Raw genomic sequence first — 26,340 nt, 5'->3', positions numbered from 1 at the left:
TCCGAAATGGTCGATCTAATCCAACGGGCCAAGGTCGGCTTAGAAGCAGAGAGACCCTTGCGCCGCCCTGTGGTTAGCACAAAAAGAGAGGTGCACCGCCTAAGCGCAGCGGTGCGAGACACATAAATCCGGAGAGCACGCACCAGATCTAGAGTATGCAGCGCTTTCTCAAAGCGATGAACAGGGGCCGGACAGAAGGAAGGCAAGGAAATATCCTGGTTAAGGTGGAAGGGAGAGACCACCTTAGGAAGAAAGTCCGGGGTCGGACGGAGAACTACCTTGTCTTGGTGAAAAACCAAAAAAGGTGACTCCGAGGAGAGCGCAGCCAAATCAGAGACTCTCCTGAGAGAAGTTATGGCAACTAGAAAGGCCACCTTTTGAGAAAGACGATACAAAGAAACCTCCCTAAGGGGCTCGAAAGGGGGTTTCTGCAATACCGTGAGGACCAAGTTAAGGTCCCAGGGATCCAAGGGCCGCCGATAAGGCGGAATGATGTGAGACGCACCTTGCATGAAGGTGCGGACCTGAGCCAGCCGGGCGAGACGCCGCTGGAACAGCACTGATAGAGCTGAGACTTGTCCCTTGAGAGAGTTGAGGGACAGTCCTAGCTGCAGACCGGACTGTAAAAAAAGACAGAAGGGTCGGCAACTGGAATGGCCAAGGAGAATGGCCGGAAGAGCGACACCAGGACAGGAAAATTTTCCAAGTCCTGTGATAGATCTTGACGGAGGAAGACTTACGGGCCCGAGTCATAGTGGAGATGACTTCAGGAGGAATACCAGAAGCCGTCAAAATCCAGGACTCAAGAGCCACGCCGTCAATTTGAGTGCCGCAGAATTCGGGCGGAAAAACGGACCTTGCGAGAGCAGGTCTGGACGGTCCGGAAGATGCCACGGCATCTCCATGGACAGTTGGAGCAGGTCCGGATACCAAGCTCGCCTGGGCCAGTCCGGTGCAATGAGGATGACTCGACGGCCCTCCATTCTGATCTTGCGCAGGACTCTGGGCAAGAGAGCTAGAGGGGGAAACACGTAGGACAGACGAAACTGGGACCAGTCTTGAACCAGAGCGTCCGCGGCGAAGGCCTGAGGATCGTGGGAGCGAGCCACGTAAACCAGAACCTTGTTGTTGTGACGGGATGCCATTAGGTCCACGTCCGGAGTGCCCCACTTGTGGCAGATTGACTGAAACACTGCCGGGTGCAGGGACCACTCGCCACCGTCCACGGATTGACGGGTGAAATAATCTGCCTCCCAGTTTTCTACGCCAGGGATGTGGACTGCGGATATGGTGGACTTTGAGTCCTCCGCCCATTGAAGAATGCGTTGGACCTCCAACATTGCGAGGCGGCTGCGTGTCCCGCCTTGGTGATTGATGTAGGCAACCGCTGTCGCGCTGTCTGACTGGACTCGAATGTGCCTGCCCGCCAACAGGTCGTGAAAGGCTAGGAGAGCTAGAAGCACAGCTCTGGTTTCCAGCACATTGATTGAAAGTCTGACTCGGACGGAGTCCAAGTGCCCTGTGCTCTGTGGTGGAGATGTACCGCTCCCCAGCCGGATAGGCTGGCATCCGTGGTGAGAATCACCCAGGACGGAGTCAGGAAGTAGCGCCCTTGGGACAGGGAGAGGGGTCGAAGCCACCACTGAAGAGAGCTCCTGGTCCGTGGCGACAGAGCCACTAACCTCTGTAAGGAGAAAGGCCGCTTGTCCCAACAGCGGAGAATGTCCAGATGCAGAGGACGCAGATGGAACTGGGCAAAGGGAACCGCCTCCATGGAGGCCACCATTTGACCCAGCACCTGCATCAGGCGCCTGAGGGAATAACGGCGGGGCCTCAGGAGAGAGCGCATCGCTAGCCGGAGAGACTGCTGTTTGATTAAGGGCAACTTCACAAGTGCCGGCAAAGTCTCGAACTGCATCCCTAGGTACGTGAGACTCTGGGTCGGAGTCAGAGTGGATTTGGGAAGATTGACAATCCACCCGAATTGGGCTAGGGTGGCGAGAGTGAGCGAAACACTCCGCTGACAGTCTGTGCTGGATGTACCCTTGACCAGAAGGTCGTCCAGATAAGGAAGCACTGCTAACCCCTGGAGGTGCAGGACCGCAATCACTGCCGACATGACCTTGGTGAATACCCGAGGGGCCGTGGCTAACCCGAAGGGGAGAGCCACGAATTGGAAATGATCCTCTCCTATCGCAAAACGTAACCAACGCTGATGTGACACTGCGATTGGCACATGTAGATAGGCATCTCTGATGTCGATGGACGCCAGGAACTCCCCTTGGGTCATAGAGGCAATGACTGATCGCAGAGACTCCATGCGAAAATGCCGCACCCGGACATGCTTGTTGAGAAGCTTGAGATCCAGGATGGGCCGGAAGGTACCGTCCTTTTTTGGAACTAGGAAGAGATTTGAGTAAAAACCTCTGAACCGTTCCTGAGCGGGAACTGGGACAATCACTCCGTTTGCCTGCAAGGACGCCACGGCCTGCGAGAAGGTGGCGGCCTTGGAGCAGGGGGGAGTTGAGAGAAAAAAATCTGTTTGGAGGGCTGGAAGAGAATTCTATCCTGTAGCCGTGAGATATGATGTCTCTCACCCACTGATCGGAGACTTGCTTTAACCAAGCGTCGCCAAAGTGGGAGAGCCTGCCACCGACTAAGGACGTGGCTGGAGCGGGCCGAGAGTCATGAGGAAGTTGCCTTAGTGGCAGAACCTCCTGCGGTCTTCTGCGGACGCGCTTTTGGGCGCCAGTTGGATTTCTGATCCTTGGCTGAGTTAGCGGACGAGGCGGAAGGCTTAGAGGATGACCAGTTGGAGGAACGAAACCTCGATTGATTCCTACCCTGGGCGGGTTTCCTGGTCTTGGTTTGTGGCATGGAAGTACTCTTCCCGCCAGTAGCTTCTTTAATGATTTCATCCAGCTGTTCACCAAACAGCCGTGAACCAGCAAAAGGGAGCCCAGCAAGAAACTTCTTGGAAGAAGCATCTGCCTTCCACTCTCGAAGCCACAAAATCCTGTGGATAACAAGAGAATTAGCTGAAGCCACCGCAGTGCGGTGAGCAGCCTCTAGCATGGCAGACATGGCATAAGATGAAAAGGCTGAAGCCTGAGCAGTTAAGGTAACCATCTCAGGCATAGATTCCTTGGTGAGGGAATGCATCTCCTCTAGAGAAGCATAGATGGCTTTGAGAGCCCACACTGCTGCAAAAGACGGGGAAAACGCGGCCCCCGCAGCTTCATACACAGATTTGGCCAGAAGGTCAATCTGACAGTCAGTGGAATCCTTAAGTGAGGTGCCGTCAGCCACCGACACAACGGTCCGGGCTGATAGCCTAGACACCGGAGGGTCTACCTTTGGGGAGTGAGACCACTCCTTGACCACCTCAGGTGGAAATGGAAACCGGTCATCAGAACCACGCTTTGGAAAGCGTTTGTCAGGGCATGCCCTGGGTTTGGTCACAGCGGTCTGAAAACTGGAGTGGTTAAAGAACACACTCTTAACTCTCTTAGGCGAGGTAAACTGATGTTTTTCTGCCAAAGAGAGTTGCTCCTCTGACACTGGCGGATTGAGATCCAGCACAGAATTAATAGAAGCAATCAAATCACTAAGATCTGAGTCACCCTCAGAGAAATTGATGGGATACATAGCCTCCGAGCCCCCAGTGAGGGCATCCTCCTAATCTTGAGAGTCAGCTCTTGAGACAGAGCCGTGGGATGGGGAGGGGGAGGAAACCTTGCGCCTTCTCTTAGAAGGACGAGGTCTGGGATCAGATGATGAATCCTCCGTGAGCTCTGATGGACGGAGGTCAGAGGATAGGAGTCTTCTGTCAAGAGTATTAGAGGCACCCTGTGAGGGGGGCTGATGCATATTCATCAAAGTCCTGGACAAAAGTCCCATGGACTCAGCAAATGACTGGGATATGGACCTAGAAAAAGACTCTACCCAGGCCGGGGGTTCAATCACAGGTGCAGCAGCAGCCTGAGAGACCACTGGAGGTGAGACTCCAGGCTGTGGCACCGCCAAGTTAGAGCAACCATCACAGTGTGGATAAATGCTCGGCTCAGGCAGCAGGAGCTTACATGCAGTGCATGCAGAATAAAGCTTTGGACCCTTGCTCCTTGTGTGAGACATGCTGCTGGTATACAGAGGTCCACAACCGGAGACCAGCTGTGGCTTACCAGACCGCTGAGCGCGGTGTTGTGTGCCCTCCAGATCCCGAAGCCCGGTCCCCCAGTCGCAGCACCTCAGCAGAGATGCAGAATGCAGGATGTCCCAGAGCAGAGTGAACTCTGCCTGAGAAATGACTAGGGGGCGTTCCTATAAAAGAGCGGGAACTGGAGGGCTATAGAGACCTGCAGGGAAGGAGGGACGACCCAGCAGTGGGGAGTGTCCCTCCTCTGTGTAGAACGGCCGCCGGGAGGAGCCGAACCTGTCCCTCTGCATGAGTGACATGCGAGGGCAGGAAAATGAAACTAGGCCTCCGGCGAAGCCGGGGCCTAAATTTAAGCGGCGAGGCCGACAAGCAGGCACCATCGGCGCGGTTCTCAGGCAAAAGCTAGAGAATCCGCCGGAAAAGTTAAAACAATCACATACAGCATACTCTCCCCTTACAATAAAGAACCGGGACCCCCAACATAAACGTCTCAGGTACTTAGCTGCTGAGACGCAGGGCCATGTCCCTGGGGATGAGTGCTCCAGTCCAACAGAATCCTCAAGGGGCTGTGGATGGAGACCGGACTCCTGCCAGGCATGGAGACCGTGCTGGCTCCCACTTCAAGCCAGAGCCCAGAAGGGATGGTGAAGGAGCGCGGCATGTAAGGCTGCAGCCTTGTAAATCAACCTTAACAACACCGCCGACACAGTGGGGTGAGAAGGGACATGCCGGGAGTCCAGACATGGACCCGCTTTTCTTCAAACTCTTTCCAAAAGTCAAACAAATCAGATGAGAATGCATGTGTGGATGTATGCCTCCTGACACAAAGCAATAAACTGGCTAGGACTGGCTACCAGGGGGTGTATAAGCTCAGAGGGAGGAGCTACACTTTTAAGTGTAGTACTTTGTGTGTCCTCCGGAGGCAGAAGCTAAACACCCATGGTATGGGTCTCCCAAAGGAACGATAAAGAAATATAGAGTGATATCACTTTCCGGGACCTAATCCAGTAAAAATGTCACTTGTAAACTGAACAATGCGATTGTGCCACTGGAGAGCCTCAATTGTAGGAACTTACAGGGCTATTATTCCTGGATTTATCCTGGGAAACACATTTCAGACATACTGCAGAACTTTTCTTCACTTGATATAATGCATAAAGTCCATTTCCAATTGCAGCTGAAGCAGTTTGACATTTCCAAAGGCTCCTTATCCAGATTGTATCTCCCTTCACTCTGTCAGACGGCCCCGCTCTCCTTCTCTTATTTTAGTAAATGTTTCTTACTTCTGTTCTTTGTAACCTCGAACAAACTGAACTTGTAAAATCAGTCAAAAAGTTGACTGCCGGGAGACTTGGCTTGGCTGGCCATGGAGGAGTGAGAACATGTGTCACTGGAGCTCCTCGGCCCGCTGTGCTAATTAGCTCTCCTGCTGGAATTGTCACCCAGTGATGCCAGGGAGAAAAAGGATCCTCGGTACCTACCTTATGTAAACCAAAAAGTAGAGGTGGCTTTGGCCTTCCAAATTTAAAATGTATTAATTGGCTGCTCATATGGCTACAGTTCTAGATTGGTGTAGACATGCCTCGGTGAAGCCATGGGTACAAATTGAGTTTTTTCAGAGGTCTCTTTATCTGCCCACCCCTGGCTACCCTCCACTTCCCATTCTTCATTGAAATCTCATCCCACAATTAGTACTACTCTCTTTTATTGCTGCCGACCAGAGAGACGTAAACTTCTCCTTCCCTTTCCATGTCATATTATTGGTTCTTCGGACAGGTTTGTCAAGCCCTGTTTTCCGACTTTGGATCTCCCAGGGAAGGTTTAGAAATTTCCAGATTGGTACAGTCAATGACTGGCCTTCATTAGAGGCGCTTCAAGATACTGCGGATCCCCTGCCACTGGGTACATTGTGTTCTCTTCAACGCCGACATTTTCTTTGCTCCCTCCCAAATTATGATAGATATAATCGAATCTCTACAGCGTTTGACAATCTTTGTATGGTGAGAGGGGGCTTTGTTATACACTTTCTTCCGTACACACAATGCCAGCCAACCCAATACATCAGCCTCCTCCTAGGTTTCTATCACAATGGGAAGAGGATTTGGGCATCACTCTATCCTTGAAACACAGGGACAAGGCATATATCCTCTATAATTTCTCGGCTTCAGGAACCCAATTACGAACTCCTTTCAAGGTGGTATGGGGTTCCGGTTAGATTAGACAAAATGTTTCTTTCCTTGGATTCCAAGAGTTGGAGATGTTGATGGGGGGGAAAGGGGGGGGATTTCCTTCACATTTTTATCTCCTGCCCTGTATTACAACCGTTCTGGACTAAAGTGAAGAACATATCAGGTTGGTTACAGGCATTACATACAATTGGTCCTGAACTATTGCTCCCACAGCTTTGTGAGACCTCTCTTTCCTCCTATAAAATGTTCTTTGCTAAGATTTTTGGTGATGTTGCCTGAGCCTGCTTTCCGCTGTATTGGAAGAAAGCCAATCCTCCCACTGTGTCCTTCTGGATTTCCAAGGTCAATGACTTAACTTGAATCCTCTCTACAATAGATACGAGTCTTTTTATAAAACTTGGTTCTATTGGATTGAGTTCAATCATGCTAGTGAATAAGGTGGCCTTTTGCAGGATTGAGCGTCACATGGAATGGTTTGGTTTCTTTTATTTTATCCCCATTTCCCTCTCCGTCCATGTCCACCCCTTTTTTCTTTGTCTTATCCATTCTTTTCCTTATTACTGTATATTGAAAATTGGACGCAATTAAAAACCACAATGTGGATTCTGGTTCGTGTCAAGGATACTTTTCTCGGTTACCAAACAGATTGATTGTTATATGATACTTTTGTTCTCCACGGTTTCACTTTTCCTATGTCAAGTATGTGGTTTTATCTATATACTGGCTTTATTATTTAATCACTAAATAAAAAATAAAAATAAAAAGTTGGGTGTCACACATAGCGCAGAGTTGTCCTCTATAGGCACTCAAAGAAATTCTTTGGGAAGTCCAATATATGGCATCTAATGCAGAATGTGCAACAGTGTGATTGGTATATAAGGATCCAGAATATTACTATGGTCCAGATATAAAATATATTATTTTTCGATTCCACCTGTTTTTAATTTGGTTCTATTTAAACCGCAGTGGTCAGATGCCATTGCCAGATTGCTTTGGACAGTGGGGACGTGTCAAATATAATGAGTAGAAATGAGCAAATCGAATCCCATTCATTGTGAATTCCCTAAAAATAATGGATTTTGCTGAGGGCTGGGAAGATTAAAAAAAACAAAAAAAAACAAAACATACTGTCCTCACCTGTCCTAGGCCCTGACTTTACATCTTACGCCACCTCCACCCCGTGAGTCAGCTCCTGGTCCTCCATGAGGACTTTCAAGCATTTTTTTTATTTAATAACTTCAGTCCCCTGCATGTATTATGCTTTTTGGGGTCTGGAGAGACCTCAGTTGAAAATATGTGTATTTTCATGACAATCACGACCCTTTCGATTTGGACACAAATTTATTTGGACCAAATCGAATCTGCCAGCCAATTCGAGAATTTCAGGAGATTAGCTAATCTCAAATAATGACTTCAACGATTGAAACATAGGTGCATTGTGTAGTCAAATTTTAAAGGGGTTGTCTCACGAATGACACTAATGGCTTACCTGCCATAAATGTCTAATAAATACAAGTCCTACTCGGTGTTCAGAGCACCCAAAGTAGCAAATGGAGATAGTGGCGCAATCTCTCCGAACACTGCGGTCAGGACACAGATTGGAGGACCACACTTTGGAGACCTCAACTGCTCGTCACGAAACAAACTCTTTAATTGCTTGAGGAGCAACTTGTGTGACACACAGAAATCAATCACAAAACATCTTACACTCTTTCAGGTCAAACTCGTTTGGGGCCTTTGCTGACCAAAGCCTCATGGTGTTCACAGTGTTGTTCTTATAGCCAGGAACTGGAGTGTCGTATGGCATCGCAAGAACCATCTGCCGAGATAAAAAAGTGCCAGTTTGTGACAGAGCGGGTGGATTATATACTAGTTAGCTATACATACTGGAGACAATGACACAGTAATGAGACAATGATGGAAAAAATAATTTGCACAATTTTGCCACATTTCTGCGCTGTTTTTCTGCTCAGTTCACCATCACTTTTTGCTGATGGTCTCAGGGGTGATTTGTCACCCACAGTGGCAATAAATAATATTTGCCAATAAATGCCTCCCACCGTGACATAATAGTGAAGTTTATGTAATTTTGAATGTTCGGAGTAAATTCCTGTGATCAGGTGACATGTTATTAAATACAACACTATCACATATGATTGTCACCAGAGTCCCATTGACAGGAGGTGCAGGAAAGGTAGAAAACCCATATGGGAGTGCAATAAAATGAGTGCACTCTGGGCCCATACTCTGAAGCCCCCCATACATCTTTGATAGCTGTGGGCAAAAAGATGTTTCACTCAATCATACACCACAGCTCGGCCAATTGCTCCTCTGTTATTGTTATGAGAGAGTCACTGCCAGAAATGTGTAGTGGAGTCTTACTTCAGGGAAAACAGAAGGATCAGCAGTCCGAAATTGGACATCGCAAATCTAAATCTCCCCTGACAATCAAATGTCCGGGGCAACTCACACATCAGACATGTGCCGAGTTTGGAGCAGTCTTCTTCAGTGGCAGCGCCCGGGATCCACCGCTTCTCCCATTTCTCCAGTTTCACACATCTGACATTTGTGGGTTGCGTACAAATGGCAATGTATGTACTGGCCACGGATCTCCTGACCCAAAATCAACAGCCCCATAGGCATAGATGAGTCTGTCAAATTCAGGACAGGAGACCCAAGGCCAGTCTGTACATCAGACCAGTAATGTCAGATGTGTGACGCCAGTCAAAGAGTAATTTGTCATATATTTTTAGCTCAATCTAAGGCCACATTTATATTCTTCACTACTGCATACAATAGCATAGGCATGCCTATCTCTAGTGGCGGATATGGACATGAGTGTGCTAGACCCTAAAGCAGTGGTCCCAAATTCCAGTCTTTAAGGCATTATCACATGTGCAACACTAAGAAAATCCTGCACACATAACCTGTTGGTGCGCTCTGAGGACTGGAGTTGGGGAACATTGTTTCATTGGTTGATTTTGACTTTTAGGATTGCAACTTCCTATAGGTGGCACTAGAGTTCCTGTCGTTTTCATTTGTGAAGAGAGGCATGGCCTAAAAGTCTCTTCATGCTCAATTGGCATTCGTCACAAGGAGAAACTATATTCCTTAGACACCAGAAACTCGCGCTCATTCGTGGTCACAGGTGGAAGATGTTGGCTCATGTGGCACCTGCCCCGTCAGATCCCACCCTGCCGCACTGTGATTATATGCACTGACTGCACTTGTTGACATGGTTTAGTCTGAATACAAACCTGAGTTCCAACCCATTTAGCTCCTTCAGGTGTGTGCTCTACTCTGCCATAGAAATGTACAGGCAGCATGTACTCCGGACGGGCCTTCTCCCAGGGATTACCATACCGGAGCCAGTCATCAGCTTCCTCAACCTGTTACAACAAAAAATAAAAATGTTTTTGGCTTTTTTTACTTGCATCAGATCATCTACTATTATTATGTCCCTATAAAACAACCAGTTTATACCAACTGTGGAACACAACTTTACCTGTGCTTGTAAAATAGGGACGTGAATTACTAATACAGAATTGATTTTACTGTAAGAACAGATGTCCCTTAACGGCTGGCAGCCCTGCAAGTCCTCTATCTGATGATGGGCTGCAGGGAAGCAATAGGGAATCTGGTTCTGTGCTTTAATTTCAGGATATTTCCAGATTATTATAAATACATTAGTGTCTGTATTATGTGTAAACACAGGGCTTTCATGATCTGCTGGCCTAAAGTGGTTGTCCATCACAATTTTATTTTAATAAGAGCCCATACCTCAGTACTACCTCCAATGTCACAAGACTCTTCTCTTCCAGAGCATATAGCGCATAACCTCTGCAGCCAATCAGTGTCCACACCAGTGATGGTGATTGACTGCAGCGGTGATGTGCTAACCACACAAAGATAGACAGGCAGGACACCTGGGCAACGGTATAGAGGAGTAGCTGGAGATTGGTAAGCAAGTATGTGATTTTTTTATCTTTAGAGCACACTTGGGTCCTTGGTAAGCTAAAATTAAAGGGGTGGACAACCCCTTTAAAAGAAAATGTCACCCCATATACAAAGTACATGTTAGTTTAAACTTGTTTTGTCTCACATATAGGTTATTGACACCAACCTCACTTGTGTATTCAGGACCATTCAGGTCGTGTATTTGTATTTCAGGGATTGTTTATATTGTTTCCTTCTATTGATTGTCCATTGATGTTTGCAGTGAATAATGGTGTCATCTTGGTGGTTCCCCAGCTACATGATGGACCCTTTATTGTGGTTTTAAGCGGTTTTAATGTTACACTTTCAATAAAATTTATATTTTTTTTTTATACATTTTGGTGGGTTGAGTGCTTCTTCATGCCTACGCTTTTTCTCTATTTATTGACTTCTGTTACTCTGTAGGCATTATGCACCCTCCCTTTATTTATTTGTTTTATTTATTATCCATATATTTGCTGTGCATTCCTACCATGTTTATTTATTAGAAACCATGAACAAGGCATAGCCGAAACGCGTCAGTTTTCTGTTGTATTCTTCCATGGTGTTATTACATACTTTTCTCTGATTCCTTGCAATTTTATTTTATTGGTGAAAATGAATGCGAAGTTTTATCTTATCTATCTCTAAATAGGCTTTAGGATTTGTGACTTTAGGTGCTACAAGGTCGCCAAAAATTATAATTAATGACAAAAATAAAGAACACTTTTGATTTTGTGCCAAATTCATGAACAGTGTGCATCTTTTCTTACAATACAGTGTGGAGAATTATTAGGCAAGTTGTATTTTAGAGGATTTTTTTTCTTATTGATCAAGAACTATGTTCTCAATCAACCCAAAAGACTCATAAATATCAAAGCTTAATATTTTTGGAAGTTGGAGTGTTTTTTTAGATTTGGCTATCTTAGGAGGATATCTGTTTGTGCAGGTAACTATTACTGTGCAGCATTATTAGGTCAACTTAATAAAAACCAAATATATTCCCATCTCACTTGTTTATTTTCACCAGGTAAACCAATATTACTGCACAAAATTTAGAAATAAACATTTATGACATGCAAAACAAAACCCCAAAAAATTAGTGACCAATATAGCCACCTTTCTTTATGATGACACTCAACAGCCTACCATCCATAGATTCTGTCAGTTGCTTGATCTGTTTACGATCAACATTGCGTGCAGCAGCCACCACAGCCTCCCAGACACTGTTCCGAGAGGTGTCCTGTTTTCCCTCCCTGTAGATCTCACATTTTATGAGGGACCACAGGTTCTCTATGGGGTTCAGATCAGGTGAACAAGGGGGCCATGTCATTATTTTTTCATCTTTTAGACCTTTACTGGCCAGCCACACTGTGGAGTAGTTGGATGCATGTGATGGGGCATTGTCCTGCATGAAAATCATGTTTTCCTTGAACGATAACGACTTCTTCCTGCATCACTGCTTGCAGAAGTTGTCTTCCAGAAACTGGAAGAAGGTCTGGGAGTTGAGCTTTACTCCATCCTCAACCCGAAAAGGTCCCACAAGTTCATCTTTGATGACACCAGCTCATACCAGTACCCCACCTCCACCTTGCTGGTGTCTGAGTCGGAGTGGAGCTCTCTGCTCTTTACTGATCCAGCCTCTGGCCCATCCATCTGGCCCATCAAGAGTCACTCTTATTTCATCAGTCCATAAAACCTTTGAAAAATCAGTCTTAAGATATTTCTTGGCCCAGTCTTGACGTTTTATCTTATGTTTCTTGTTCAAAGGTGGTCGTTTTTCAGCTTTCCTTACCTTGGCCATGTCCCTGAGTATGGCACACCTTGTGCTTTTTCATACTCCAGTAACGTTGCAGCTCTGAAATATGGCCAAACTGGTGGCAAATGGCATCTTGGCAGCTTCACGCTTGATTTTCCTCAATTCATGGGCAGTTATTTTGCACCTTTTTTGCCCAACACGCTTCTTGCGACCCTGTTGGCTATTTGCTATGAAACGCTTGATTGTTTGGTGATCACGCTTCAAAAGTTTGGCAAATTCAAGACTGCTGCATCCCTCTGCAAGACATCTCACAATTTTGGACTTTTCAGAGCCTGTTAAATCTCTCTTCTGACCCATTTTGCCAAAGGAAAGGAAGTTGCCTAATAAGTATGCACCCCTTATGTAGGGTGTTGATGTCATTACACCCCACCCCTCCTCATTACAGATGCACATCACCTGATTTACTTAATTGGTAGTTGGCTCTCAAGCCTATACAGCTTGGAGTAGGTCAACACTGTGGAGACACGGGGCTCAGTGGGTGCTCTCGTCCACTAAAACCCGCCGCCTTTAGAAAGGCAGCGTGGCTCAGGGCTCATCCCAACTGAACGCCGGCCTCCTTAACCGTGGTCGTAACACTACTCAGACAACACAGGGTGAGGGAACCACAATAATTAGACTTTATTGGATCCCCAAACAATTAACGGCACATAACACATAACCAGCAAAACACACAAATATAACAGGCAACAGAGTCTCACCCTTCCGCTGGCTCACCAGGGATTTAGAATGTCCATGCCTCAGAGCTTCCAGGGCCGCTTACTCCAGTCCAGCAGCACCCCGCTTTTGGCGGGCACCCACCGAGAAAGGAATAATGCTAGATTCAGGAAGCTGTGTGAGGTCTGCAAAGTCTGTAACAGGTGACTGAACTGTCCCAACCTGAGTGTCCTCCTTAGGTAGTCCTGGTATGACGTTACAATCCTGGCAGCCGGAGTCGAAATCCCTAGGCTGTGGATATGGTCTCCAACCGGAACCGGAGTCCCTAGATTGAAGCCATAAGATATCCTGATCCTCTAGTCAGCTCCAAAGAGCTTAGACTGGATCCATCAGCATCCATCAACCTTCATCATCCTCTGCATCATTCTGGGCATCCCAACAGACTAATTTCCGGATCAAGTCTGACCGAGTGTCAGTGTTCCTGTAGTCAATCTTTCGCATCTGGCACAGATCCTGTAGCATCCATTTACTGCTGCGGTCGTAACTCCTCTCTGGTCCTTGTCCCATGGCTGAGCTGGTGGGGTTGGACATGGCAGCGTCCGAAACCTGAATGCCTCCCCTATGGCCTGCTGGGTATGCTTATGTGCCTCCCTGGTTGTTGAGCCCTGGACGGTGTCCGAAAACACCAGTCCACTGCAGCTCCCCTGGGTAAACCAGGCTGAGTAGTATCCCACTGCTGCCACCAATTGTGGAGACACGGGGCTCAGTGGGTGCTCTCGTCCACTAAAACCCGCCGCCTTTAGAAAGACAGCGTGGCTCAGGGCTCATCCCAACTGAACGCCGGCCTCCTTAACCGTGGGCGTAACACTACTCAGACAACACAGGGTGAGGGAACCACAAAAATTAGACTTTATTGGATCCCCAAACAATTAACGGCACATAACACATAACCAGCAAAACACACAAATGTAACAGGCAACAGAGTCTCACCCTTCCGCTGGCTCACCAGGGATTTAGAATGTCCATGCCTCAGAGCTTCCAGGGCCGCTTACTCCAGTCCAGCAGCACCACGCTTTTGGCGGGCACCCACCGAGAAAGGAACAATGCCAGATTCAGGAAGCTGTGTGAGGTCTGCAAAGTCTGTAACAGGTGACTGAACTGTCCCAACCTGAGTGTCCTCCTTAGGTAGTCCTGGTATGACGTTACAATCCTGGCAGCCAGAGTCGAAATCCCTAGGCTGTGGATATGGTCTCCAACCGGAACCGGAGTCCCTAGATTGAAGCCATAAGATATCCTGATCCTCTAGTCAGCTCCAAAGAACTTAGACTGGATCCATCAGCATCCATCAACCTTCATCAACCCTGGTGGCTTAAAGAAGTCCCTTTTATAGCCATAACTTTCCCTTAGGATACACTGCGTCCTCATCGATTGGTTGGACAAGATTGCTTCTCCCATTGGATGAATTTCAAGCTGCATGGATAATGTTCATTTAAATGATGTGCATAGAAAGACTCAGTATATCTACATGGAGTCGGCAAGTCACCGACTAGACAATGGCTACTAAGGTAATTACATTATCAATACACAACTACAATACAATGATTACTGGAAAAGTCTGGAGAGCAATATCTAAGCAAACATGACTTAGCACACATAAGAACAATAGTCTGGCTGAATGTTAAGAAACTTTAACCCATGAGAGTCCATGTCGTCACAAACATGTATAAAAATTATCCTGTGATCAAAATACTCATTTGCCTAATAATTTTGCATACAGTGTATAGCATGAAAAATGCTAGGGATTACTTCAAGACGAAAAAAGGAAAGCGACTTCTATAAAACGGATGAATCAGGCGCCATTTGTGTAGTTCATGAGGAAAAATGTTGTTTTAGGTTCTCTATAAGAGAGAGGTCATTTTTAATGTTCTTTCCTTGAACTAAATCCTTTTTACTTGCAATTATACTACATACATTTTTCAATGCCCTATATTTTATACAGAGATGATTAAATGATTATATTGTTGAGGTCAAGGTCAGTATGTTCTGTACATAAATAAAGTGATTTACCTGCCAGCCATTTATAATCCTTTGGTTAAATATCCCAAACTCATATCGAATGCCGTAGCCATATGCGGCTAGTCCCAGAGTAGCCATAGAGTCGAGGAAACAAGCTAGAAAGAAAAAAAGGAGACGCCATTGTGAGACATTTTCTTCTGAACCTACATCGCAATAAAATGCAGAAATTGTTATACAAAGAGTCAATTCACTAAGAAGGAACGTAATGGGAGATTCACAGTGCTGACGAGTGTCTCTATGGTAGTGAAGCTGGAAGCCCAGAAATGCTTCAGGGACAATCTCTTCATCTCTCCAAAAAGGAATCAGTCATTAGTGCACAACATGAACCCGGCCAAGCTGGAAAACGAAGGCCAACAAACTGCACATTAGCAAAAGCAACGCAAACTAGAACTGGGCATTGACAAAGGCCTGTGGGATTTAGATTTAAAGCTTTATTCAGATCTGCAATCTTCATTTCTTTTGTTCTCTACCCTCATAGGGGCAAAACAATGAAAATGGCAGCAGCACTGGATCTCTCTCATGATAGACAGAAATATAATGGATACAGTTGGGTTTCTGCCAGACTTTCATGCTGCACTATTTTTGTCTAGTATAAAAGTATAAAAGGGAATATGTCAGCAGGTTTTTTCTATGTAACCTGAAGACAGCATGCTGTAAGGGTTTGTTTAAGCAGCGGGACTTATCATTGCAGGACTACAATGTCATGTACACAGCAATCCGGCACTCCCCCTCCTCCTCTGACAACTCACTGTCATTGTACAATCTCTATAGAAAACAAGAACGCGATCAACCATTATCTTTAATCTTTATAATGCTTTATTGTAATTAGGTGCAAGGTAGAAACAAGAGGAGCATACAAAAAGGGTGCACAACCCCAGTGGTGCATAAACAGTTAATATTATAGGAGGGAAATTGGCAGTAAATATAGATCAATATATAGTATATGATTTCATGACCACAATACAGTTATTGCATTGAAGGTAAAATCCCATATAGTGAAAATTCAAGATTAATCACCTAAATTAAATTCACTGACAATATCCCTCAAGGTGAATATAATAGTCACTACTTCAGTACATGCTTCCCCACATAGTGAGGTGCATAGTGAAATCAGACAACATTGTAAGGCTTACCAATAGTAGGCAAACCGCACACACCAGGATGGCGTCCAAAGGAATTGGTGACTTGCATTCATCTTAATGCCCCTTATATATCTGCATTGATACTATAAGGTACGGTAGGATTATGTTTGGTTGTGGTCTTGTTGTGTAATAAGATATATTTAGGTACTCACCTGGATGGATGTCTGCCGTAATGTGGATACAAGATTCTATGTGTCTAAATGGTGCTAGCACGCATGCGCGTCCGCAGCGTACATCCCTGCATCGGCCTGCCGTATCTCTATGGGCTACATCATTGCATGGGTCATGTGATATTCACGTGATCCGGTGGGCATGACGTGGCGCTTGATGCGGCTGCCGATGGGAGGATCTATTGCTAAGGACGCTCATGCGTCACATATGGCAAGCATTGTATGATTGGTTCCAGGGCATTTTTAAACAATGGAGTTTGTCTGCATGACGCCACCCCTGACGCAGGCGGTCGCCGAAACGAACATCCGTCGGGTGGGCACCATCCCGGTGTGTGCAGTGTGCCTGCTATTGGTAAGCCTTACAATGTTGTCTGATTTCACTATGCACCTCACTATGTGGGGAAGCATGTACTGAAGTATTGACTATTATATTCACCTTGAGGGATATTGTCAGTGAATTTAATTTAGGTGATTAATCTTGAATTTTCACTATATAGGATTTTACCTTCAATGCAATAACTGTATATTTGACATGAAATCATATAATATTTATTGATCTATATTTACTGCCAATTTCCCTCCTATAATATTAACTGTTTATGCACCACCGGTGTTGTGCACCTTTTTTGTATTCTCCTCGTTTCTACCTTGCACCTAATTACAATAAAGCATTATAAAGATAAGGATGATGGTTGATCGCTTTCTTTTCTTGTTGTGCATGTTCTATGCGATTTGTCTGGTGTCCTTACACATCCCACACCTTTCCTTAGCTGGATTGTTAATAACATCACAAATAACATGGTGGTGTGGTTGTTAAAAAGTATTACAATCTCTATAGAAAGCCTGGTGTGGGTCGGGGCAGCTTTCTCAGAGGAATAAAGTGGTCACATTTTTCTAATCCAGGAAAATTCCTTTAAGGCTTCTGCCACACTCACGTGAAATTCACGCACGTGCCGAGAGACACGTATTTTCCCTGCGTGTTGCGTGCAGGTAAGTACGTGTCTCTGGTACGTGCGGACACGTGTGTTCTACGTGTGCTATCCGCGATAGCACACGTAGAACCGGTAATTATTATACTCACCTGGTCCTTCCTGCTGTCCGCGCTGCTGTCCGTGGTGCTGATCCTCGGTCTCCAGCCCTCCCGTCTCCCCGCTGCTGCTGCTGCCAGGCAGTGAAGTGAATATTCAATGAGAATAATGAGCGGCGGTCGGCAGCAAGAGGCAGCAGCGGCAGAGACAGGAGGGCAGGAGAAGGTGAGTTAATGTTTTTTTATTTTTCACTGACATGTGTGGTTTCTCCGGCGCGTGTCACACGGGACCGCATCCACACTACACCCGTGTGGTGCAGGTGCGGGCCGTGTGACACCCGTGCTGCGGGAGAAAACACTGACATGTCAGCGCTTTCAAAAAAGCACACACGTACAAACGCACACGGACACACGTTCCGTGTGGTTTTACGTGTGTGTGCCTGCTACAATAGGGTAGCATTGGTTAAAGTGTCTCCGAGCCGCCGGTACGTGTAAAAAATGACAAACACGTGCCGGCAGCACGGATGTGTGGCGCTAGCCTAAGACAAACAATTTTATCCTGTGATGATTTACAAGGTGAGACTTTTGTTATATAAAATATGTTATAATAATTACCTGCCAGACGTCCAAGACCACCATTTCCAAGACCTGCATCTTCCTCGATTTCCTCCAGTTCCTCCAAATCAAGGCCAAGCTGTGGGAAGATGAAAGAGTTAAAATCATACATTATTTACAAACTATGCTCACTACATTAAAGGGAACCTGTCAGGTGCAATATACATCCAGGACCACGAGCAGTTCTGGGTGCATATTACTAATCCCTGCCTAACGGTCCCTGTATACACTAGCATAGATAAAGAGATCTGTAGAAAAAGTATTTCTAAAGATCTTTTATCTTATGCTAATGAGCGCAGGGACTAGTCGCAAGGGTGTTGTATCCCCCGACTAGCCGCTATCTTAGCATGGTAGCATGCCAACAGGGGTGTACTAACATGCTATTCAATGCAGCATTACCAGCGGTGCCGTGTGTACCTGTGTTCGCTGTGGCCGCGCCTCTGAATGCCGACACTTCCGGTCTTGCGCACTAGACCTTTCTGAAGCCGGGACGTGTATACCCGGCTTCATACTATGCATGACTGGAAGTGCCCAGCATTCAGAAGCGCAGTCACAGCGAACACAGGTACACACGGCACCGCTGGTAATGCTGCATTGAATAGCATGTTAGTACACCCCTTTGAGCGTGCTACCATGCTAAAAGGGCGGCTAGTCGGGGGATACAACACCCTTGGGACTAGTCGCTGGCCTCATTAGCATAAGATAAAAAATCTTTCCAAATACTTTTTCTAATGATGTCTTTATCTATGCTAGTGTATACAGGGACAGTAAGGGCTCGTGCGCACGTTGCGTCGTGTCACTGGAGAAAATTCTGCAGGGATTTGACAGCACATGTGTGATTCAAATCGCTGCAGAAACACTGCATAATGGATGCAGTGTTTCTGCATAAAAAAATGCCGATTTCATGTGCTCTGGATGCAGCCTCTCCCATAGACAGAGCGGGAGCTGCATCCAAAGCGCACGGAAGAAGTGACATGCTGCATTTTTAAACGCAGTGATTTTGTCAAATTTTTGACACTCAAATCGCTGTGTTCAAAAAAGCATTGTGTGCACGGATTATGCACAATCTTCATAGATTGTGCAGGGGATGCAGGACGCATGCGCTTACGCTGCAGTGCTAAACGCAACAGAAATGCATGGAATTACGCAACGTGTGCATGAGCCCTTAGGCTGTGTCCGCACTTTGCGTCGAGGTAGTTGCAGTTCTAAACGCATTATCTGGCAGAAATGTTTTTTGCCAAAGTTGCTGTTGACCACAAAAACGCTATAAATACGGGTGCGTTTTTACCGCGTTTTGGCCGTGTTTTTACCACGTTTTACATGCTTTTCCATTGCTTAAAGTCAGGATGCGTTTTGATGACAAATACACTGCTAAATAAAGTTTTAACATTCAAGCACTATAAAAAAAAAAAAGAAAAAAATGATAACAAATATCAAGATTATTATCAATGAAAAAATGGCTTATTTAATTAAAATGACAACTTTGTGTTAATTATGCATAAAATTACATTTATTAATTGTCGGACTATGTGTGTGTGTGTGTCTGTGTAAAGGGACATATCATGCCATTAATATTTTGCCAAAAACGCATGCAATTAATTGGTCCAAAACGCATGTTTTCTGAATCAAAAAAGCATGTAAAACGCTAGAATTTTGATTTCGATTGCGTTTTGCAACTTCTCATTGACTCTAATGTTATCAAAACACAGCCCAAATGGCAAAAACAATTGACATGCTGCTTCTTTGAACGCTGAGTTTTTGCCCAAAAATATGCAAATTAAACGCAGCGTTTTTAACAGCATAGTGCGCACAAAAATCCCCATTTCCCATAGACTTTGCTTGAAAATCAAAACGTACAGTATGCCTTTTGGCATTAAAACACTGCAGTTCGAAATGCAGGTAAAAACGCAAAGTGCACACATGGCCTAAGGCCCTGTGCGCACTTACCAGTTTTTGACGCAGATTTTTTGCGGATTTGCTGCATGTTTCGCTGCAGAAAATGTTCATAACATCTCTGCAATGATTCACCAGCAAATCCTATGGGAAAAAAAAAATCCTGTGCGCACTAAGCGGAATTTGACAGCTGCATGTTTTGCTGCGGGATTCCCGCAGCAAAAACAATTGCATGTCCCTTCTTTTCCGCACATCGCTGCGGGATTTCACTCCATTGACTGCAATGTAATCGTGAAATCCCGCAGAGAATAACGCAGGCAGCAAATTCTGTGCGGTTCATTGCGTTTTCCTGCGTTATTCCCTCCGGTATTTCGCTGTTTACCTCCGGTAATGTACATCGCTGCCTGCGGTTTGCAGGGAAGTGATGTCATTATGACAGGAAGAGGAAGCGGAGCAGAGAGTAAACACACACAGATCACACACACACACAGACATAGATCACAGACACACACAGACATCACAGACACACACAGACATCACAGACACAGACATATAGAATACACATAGAAAGCAAACGGAAATATAGAAAACAAAACACGTGGGCTCCGCCGGATTTTTACCGTCCAGCCGAGGTAAACACACAGCGGCGGTCCGGTATTCTCAGGCTGGGGAGAGCGAGGGGCAGGGTTAATGTCCCCCGCCTCCCTCCCACCTCCTGCAGCCGAGAATATCAGCCGCAGCTGCCCCGGGACTGTTGCATCCATTATGCGGCAGTACCAGAGTGTCCCCGGCTCTTCTTGTTGCCGTGATGCAGTGGCGATCAAGGTAATGTAAGGAGTTAATGGTGGTGGATCGCCGCCACTAAGTCCAGGCTTGATCATGGCAGCGTCTATGTGACAGCTGACATGATCAACCTGTAAGCAAAGTGAAAAAACACACACACCGAAAAATCCTTTATTTTAAATAAAACACAAAAAAGCTCCTGGTTCACAGTTTTATTAACCCCTCCAAAAACAAAGCTCTGACGTAATCCATGTCCTCCGGATGCTTGCATCCAGCCGCGACTGACACTGACACAGCGCTGAATGCAGCCTCGCAGCGAGCCTGCAGAGGTAACCACAGGGCATTTCCCATGGCCGATAATGTGAACTCACTGCCGACCGTGAGAAATGCAGCATGTGCTCACAGGGACTCTGTCTATCTATTCTTCTATCTGTCTATTTCTCTATCTATCTATCTCAGAATGAAATGACTTTTTTTTTTCAATGTGCTTTATTGCATTGAATGCAATAAAGCACATGTACCAACCCGCACGCGGCAAAACCACGGCAATACCGCGAACAATACCGCGGTAAAACCGCAGCAAACCGCATGCGGTTTTCTGGTGCGGTTTGCCGCTTTTTTTTTAACCGCGGGTGCGGTAATCTTTCAATGCCTGCGGAATTTTCTTGAGAAAATTCGATTTTCCAGTGCGCACAGGGCCTAAGGCAGGAATTAGCAATATGCACCTAGAACTGCTTGTGGCTCTGGGTGCATATTGCACCTGACAGGTTCACTTTAACCTATAGCTCTCCAGCTGTTAAAAAACTACAACTCCCATCATGCCTTACCAAGTCACAAACTGCTGGAGAGACATAGGTTGGAGACCATTGGTCTATGTGTTCAAAGGGGGTAATCCAAAAATCTCAGATTGCTCATGATGTAATAGACCAATGTACATGTTTACACCTTACAGTCGCAAAGCAGAACACAGACCGGCACCAGCCAAAGCTACTCCCTTCCATTCCCTTAAATTCTGCTACTCCAATATTTATTTTAATTTATTTATGCTTTTTTCTGTTTCTATTTAGTGAGCTAGTTTTTACTATATATTTGTTGCAATTCTTTATGGTATTGCCCATGTGTATGTGTACAATTGTATATTTTCGAGGGAGACCATATCTATACATTTGTATTTCACTTTGAAGATTGTGTATTTCTTGTATGAAACCTTGTGTTCTTGCTTTTTAATTGAATGTAAATTTTGTCTACTTTTTGTTATCTAATAAAGCTTTATATTTGCAGTTTTCAGTATTCTAACAGCTTTTTCTTGTTTACAGATACTGCTGCTTTTTTAATACAAAGATTTTTTGTTTTTTGTCTCCTTATGGTGTCCAAACCATTTTTCATCATAAAAAAAAAAAATAGGTGACTAAAGAAATGCAAGGGTGGTGTGTACATACTAGATGGGTTTTCTAATTCTGGCAGCAAGTAAAATCAAAAGTACACAGCAATGTCCTTCTATAAGGACTCGGTACTCGTAACAAGCAGTTCATGCTCGGATGGGCGCAACTGGGGACGCGAGCGTTTTTCTCAACTCCAGTCCTTAACGCCCACCATCAGATCATGTTTTCAGATTTTCCACAGTATTACACAGGTGATGAGTTTTCAGGATTTCTTCACTAGTACAAAGGGAATAATTCCATAACCTGGGCAATATTAAGGAAATCCTGAAAACCTGATGTGTTGGTGGGCATTGAAGACTGGAGTTAAGGAACACAGTTCTTGAAAATTTCCAGGAAAAATGCTAGAGTTCCTCATTAAGGCCAGAGTCACACTTGCGAGTCCTCGCGTGTAACTCGCGCGAGTCTCTCATTGCATCACCCGGCACGGCTGCACACTCTCCTGACAAGAGCGGGTCGGTTGCATGTATCTCTATGCAGCTGAGATGCTCCTGTCCGGTGAGCATACGGCCATGACGGGTGATGCAATGAGAGACTCGCGCGAGTTACACGCGAGGCACTCGCAAGTGTGACTCTGGCCTGACTTCCAATATACTCGTTACTCGAGTAGCGCCCATCCAAGCATTAAATATTTGTTACGAGTACCGAGTACCCAAGCATGGTAGAGCTCGCTCATCACTACTGACAAGTAAAACTAAAGAACTAACAGAAACTGAGCTACAAATAATCTATTTTATTATCTGCATTTTCACCTAAGGAATAACTTATATCTCTGGTAGGCTTCTGGTTTCTGAACTTAGAAAATATCATGCTATTTTCTAGTTTGGTGCCAAGAAAGCCATATTATCAGTATTTCTGGACTATTTGAGGTCAGGTTAATTAAATTTTACTGCAGTTAATTTCTAGACATATTTTAGCGTTTGCCCTTTGGAGGGTCTCGCTTCTTTACCGATTTGACCCCGGTTTAAAGAGAACCTGTCAGGTGCAATATGCACCCAGAACTACGAGCAGTTCTGGGTGCATATTGCTAATCCCTGCCCCTCCCTGTATACACTAGCATAAATAAATAGATCTTTAGAAAAAGTATTTCTAAAAATCGTATATTATATGTTAATGAGGCCTGTGACTAGTCCCAAGGGCATTTGTTCCCTGGGCTACCCGGCCCACAGTCTTGATGGGTGCCGGCAGAGGATAGGTGCAGACTGGACATGATCCGGAGTCCCCTGGACTTCCAGTCATGCACACTATACCTCACTGAAGCTTACACCCGACATCAATTTAGTGCGCATGATCGGAAGTCCTGGGGACTTCGGATCATGCCCAGTGCGCACCTATCCGCCTCCGGCCGCCATCAAACGTGAGGCATGTGCAGTGAAGCTGCACATTCATTAGCATGCTAGAACGCCCCCAGGATTGTGGTAACATGCTATGTGGGTTGGCTAACCAAGGAAACTCATGCCCTTGCGACTACTCCCTGGCTTCATTAGCATATAATATACGATCTTTAGAAACACTTTTTCTAAAGATCTCTTTATCTATGCTAGTGTATACAGGGACGGTTAGGCAGGGATTAGTAATATACACCTAGGACTGCTCGTGGTTCTGGGTTCATATTGCACCTGACAGGTTCACTTTAATATAATGACACAACAACAATACGTGTCTTAAAACTGGAAATAAACTATAACCATCGCCAATTCAACTAACATCAATCAGACTTCAAGATAGAAGATGGGATTCAGCTTTATTTTACTGCCAAAATAACTCCCTCTTGATGAGATTCAAGAGCAGTAGAGGGGACGGGGTCACATTGGACATCCCAGGGGGTTGTGCAGCTGTATCCTTTGGAAAAAAGTTATCACTGTGATGTGATATCCCTCCCCCATGTATACAATTCCCAAACTACAGATCACAGCATCACACAAGTAGCAGGACAAACCAACTCTGCTTTTTTTTTTTGCCATCCCGCAGTCCTACAAAATAAGATATCACATTAAATACCATTATGGCAAACGCCACGTGCATACACACAGCAAGTGCTCTAAAAGGTGCTTTACACACTGCGACATCGCTAACGATATATCGTCGGGGTCACGTCGTTAGTGATACACATCCGGCACCATTAGCGACATCGCAGCGTGTGACACCTAGGAGCAACGATCAACGAGCACAAAAACGTCAAAAGTCTTTGATCGTTGACACGTCGCTCCTTTCATAATATTGCTGGTGGTGCATGCCGCTGGTTGTTTGTCGTTCCTGCGGCATCACACATCGCTATGTGTGACACCGCAGGAGCGGCGAACATCTTACCTGCGTCCACCGGCAATGAGGAAGGAAGGAGGTGGGCGGGATATTCCGCCCGCTCATCTCCGCTTCTATTGGACGGCTGCCGTGTGACGGCTCTGTGACGCCGCATGAACCGCCCCCTTAGAAAGGAGGCGGTTCGCCGGCCACAGCAACATCGCAGGGAAGGTAAGTCCGTGTGACGAGTGTAAGTGATGTTGTGCGCCACGGGCAGCGATTTGCCCGTGACGCACAACCGATGGGGGCGGGTACGCTCGCTAGCGAGATCGCAGCATGTAAAGTTCCCTTAACTTTCAAATAGTACAGCTGTAGACAAACCAACTATGGATAATGGCTGACAAATTAAGTTATTAGACAAACCCATTCTTTCCAGTGCCACATAATCCAACTATCAACAGTTGTAGGGTGTTCTGTATGTGACATACTTCTTAATTTCTTAGGTTATCATAGTGAGTCTATTCTTTTTTATTCTCCCAAAATAAAAATAATATAAAGTGCAACTAAACTTATTAAAATGTTTCAATACATTGCAACTACTGTTGAAGTGGTTTTCCCACAAAGTTCATTTTGAAGTTGATTTTAATCAATAGATCTTGCATTAATAAGTTCCACAATTGGATGTGTTTTAAAAAAAAAAAAAAGTTCCTGTCCTGAGATAATCCAATGTACCCCAGCTGTGTACTGTGTAATGGCCGTGTCTGACTGTACAGAGACATGGTCTGATCATACCACAGCAGTAAAAATGTTTTACCTCAAAGAAAGTATAATTTGCCATTGTAAAGCTGCGTGCCTCCTATCCTGCCACTCACCGCTGCAGCCAGCTCCTTCCACGCTGCCCGGCGTCCCTGCCTCTCCTCCACATAGGCTTCTCTTCCTCCTGCCTCCCAGGGTCTCTGCACACCGCATAGGGCCTCTGTGAGTGCTCCTGGGGCTTGCACTCGTGCGCCGTTGCCCTCTTCTTAAAGAGCCAGCGTACCACTCCTAGCCTGAGAGGCACTGCCTATCGCTTTAAGGTACTTAAGGCAAGCTCCCACTAGGGGAGTGGCCTATTTAATACCCTCTGTCCTGTTAGGCTATGTCCGCACGTTGCTTTTTACCTGCTTTTTACCTGCTTTTTTGCTGCTTTTTCAACTGCAGCGTTTAATGCCAAAATGGTTGTGTTCTGCTTTTCAAGCAAAGTCTATGGGAATTTGGGTTTCTTGTCCGCACTATGCAGTTCAAACTGCAGCCTTTTTGTTGCAGAACTTTGGTCAAAAACTCAGCTTTGCAATTCAAAACCCAAATGGCAAAAACAACTGACATGTCAATTGTTTTTGCCATTTGGGTTTTGCCCTGCAAAGCTGAGTTTTTGACCAAAGTTCTGCAACAAAAAGGCAGCAGTTTGAACTGCATAGTGCGGACAAGAAACCCAAATTCCCATAGACTTTGCTTGAAAAGCAGAACACAACCATTTTGGCATTAAACGCTGCAGTTGAAAAAGCAGCAAAAAAGCAGGTAAAAAGCAGGTAAAAAGCAACGTGCGGACATAGCCTTAGTCAGTTGAATCTGTCAGGCCACCCTGTCCATCCCGTCCTGTTCCTGCCTGTACCTGGTCCCGTTCTGTCCTGTACCTAGTTCCAACCCGTCCTGCCTGTTGGTACCTGGTTCCATTCCTGTCCTGCCTGTATCTGGCGACCAGCCTGTCCTGCCTGTTGGCACCTGGTTCCAGCCATGTCCTACCTGTACCTGCTGCCTGTCTGTCCTGCTGCTGCTAGAGACTCTGCTGTCCATCCTGGCCATGCCATCTGCCTTGATAGTGACTCTGCCTGTCCATCCTACCCTGCTGGTGCTAGAGACTCTGCTGTCTGTCCTGCCTGTGCTGTCTGTCTTGAGTCACCCTGGTGGTCCCCTTTCTGCACTTGAGACTCTGCTCTGTGTACTCCTCCTGTAAATCTTGCATTGCACTCGGACCTAAGTGAATGAGGGAGAGCAGTTGGTCAGCTTTTCTCACATCCAGATTCTGGATGCGAGAAAAGTAGCAGCGTGCTGCGATTGTCTGCGAGAGCCGTATCTACCGCACCCATTCAAGTGAATAGGTGCGAGAGACAAATTGGACTGC

General features: G+C 45.8%; 1 protein-coding gene across 1 annotated transcript in view; it reads right to left on the bottom strand.

Moving 5' to 3' along the window:
- PYGB (glycogen phosphorylase B) overlaps positions 1-26,340 on the bottom strand; it is a 153,262-nt gene that overhangs the window by 69,077 nt on the left and 57,845 nt on the right. Inside the window, exons 3-6 of the mRNA XM_075339420.1 lie at positions 17,824-17,902; positions 14,861-14,964; positions 9,603-9,734; positions 8,053-8,164 (exon numbers count right to left, since the gene is read on the bottom strand). Of these exons, the coding sequence (XP_075195535.1) occupies positions 8,053-8,164; positions 9,603-9,734; positions 14,861-14,964; positions 17,824-17,902 (427 nt within the window). The remainder of the gene's footprint in view (positions 1-8,052; positions 8,165-9,602; positions 9,735-14,860; positions 14,965-17,823; positions 17,903-26,340) is intronic.

This window comes from Anomaloglossus baeobatrachus, chromosome 3 (assembly GCF_048569485.1).
Source record: "Anomaloglossus baeobatrachus isolate aAnoBae1 chromosome 3, aAnoBae1.hap1, whole genome shotgun sequence".
NCBI lineage: Eukaryota > Metazoa > Chordata > Amphibia > Anura > Aromobatidae > Anomaloglossus > Anomaloglossus baeobatrachus.
This window is presented reverse-complemented; position numbering and strand designations above follow the sequence as displayed.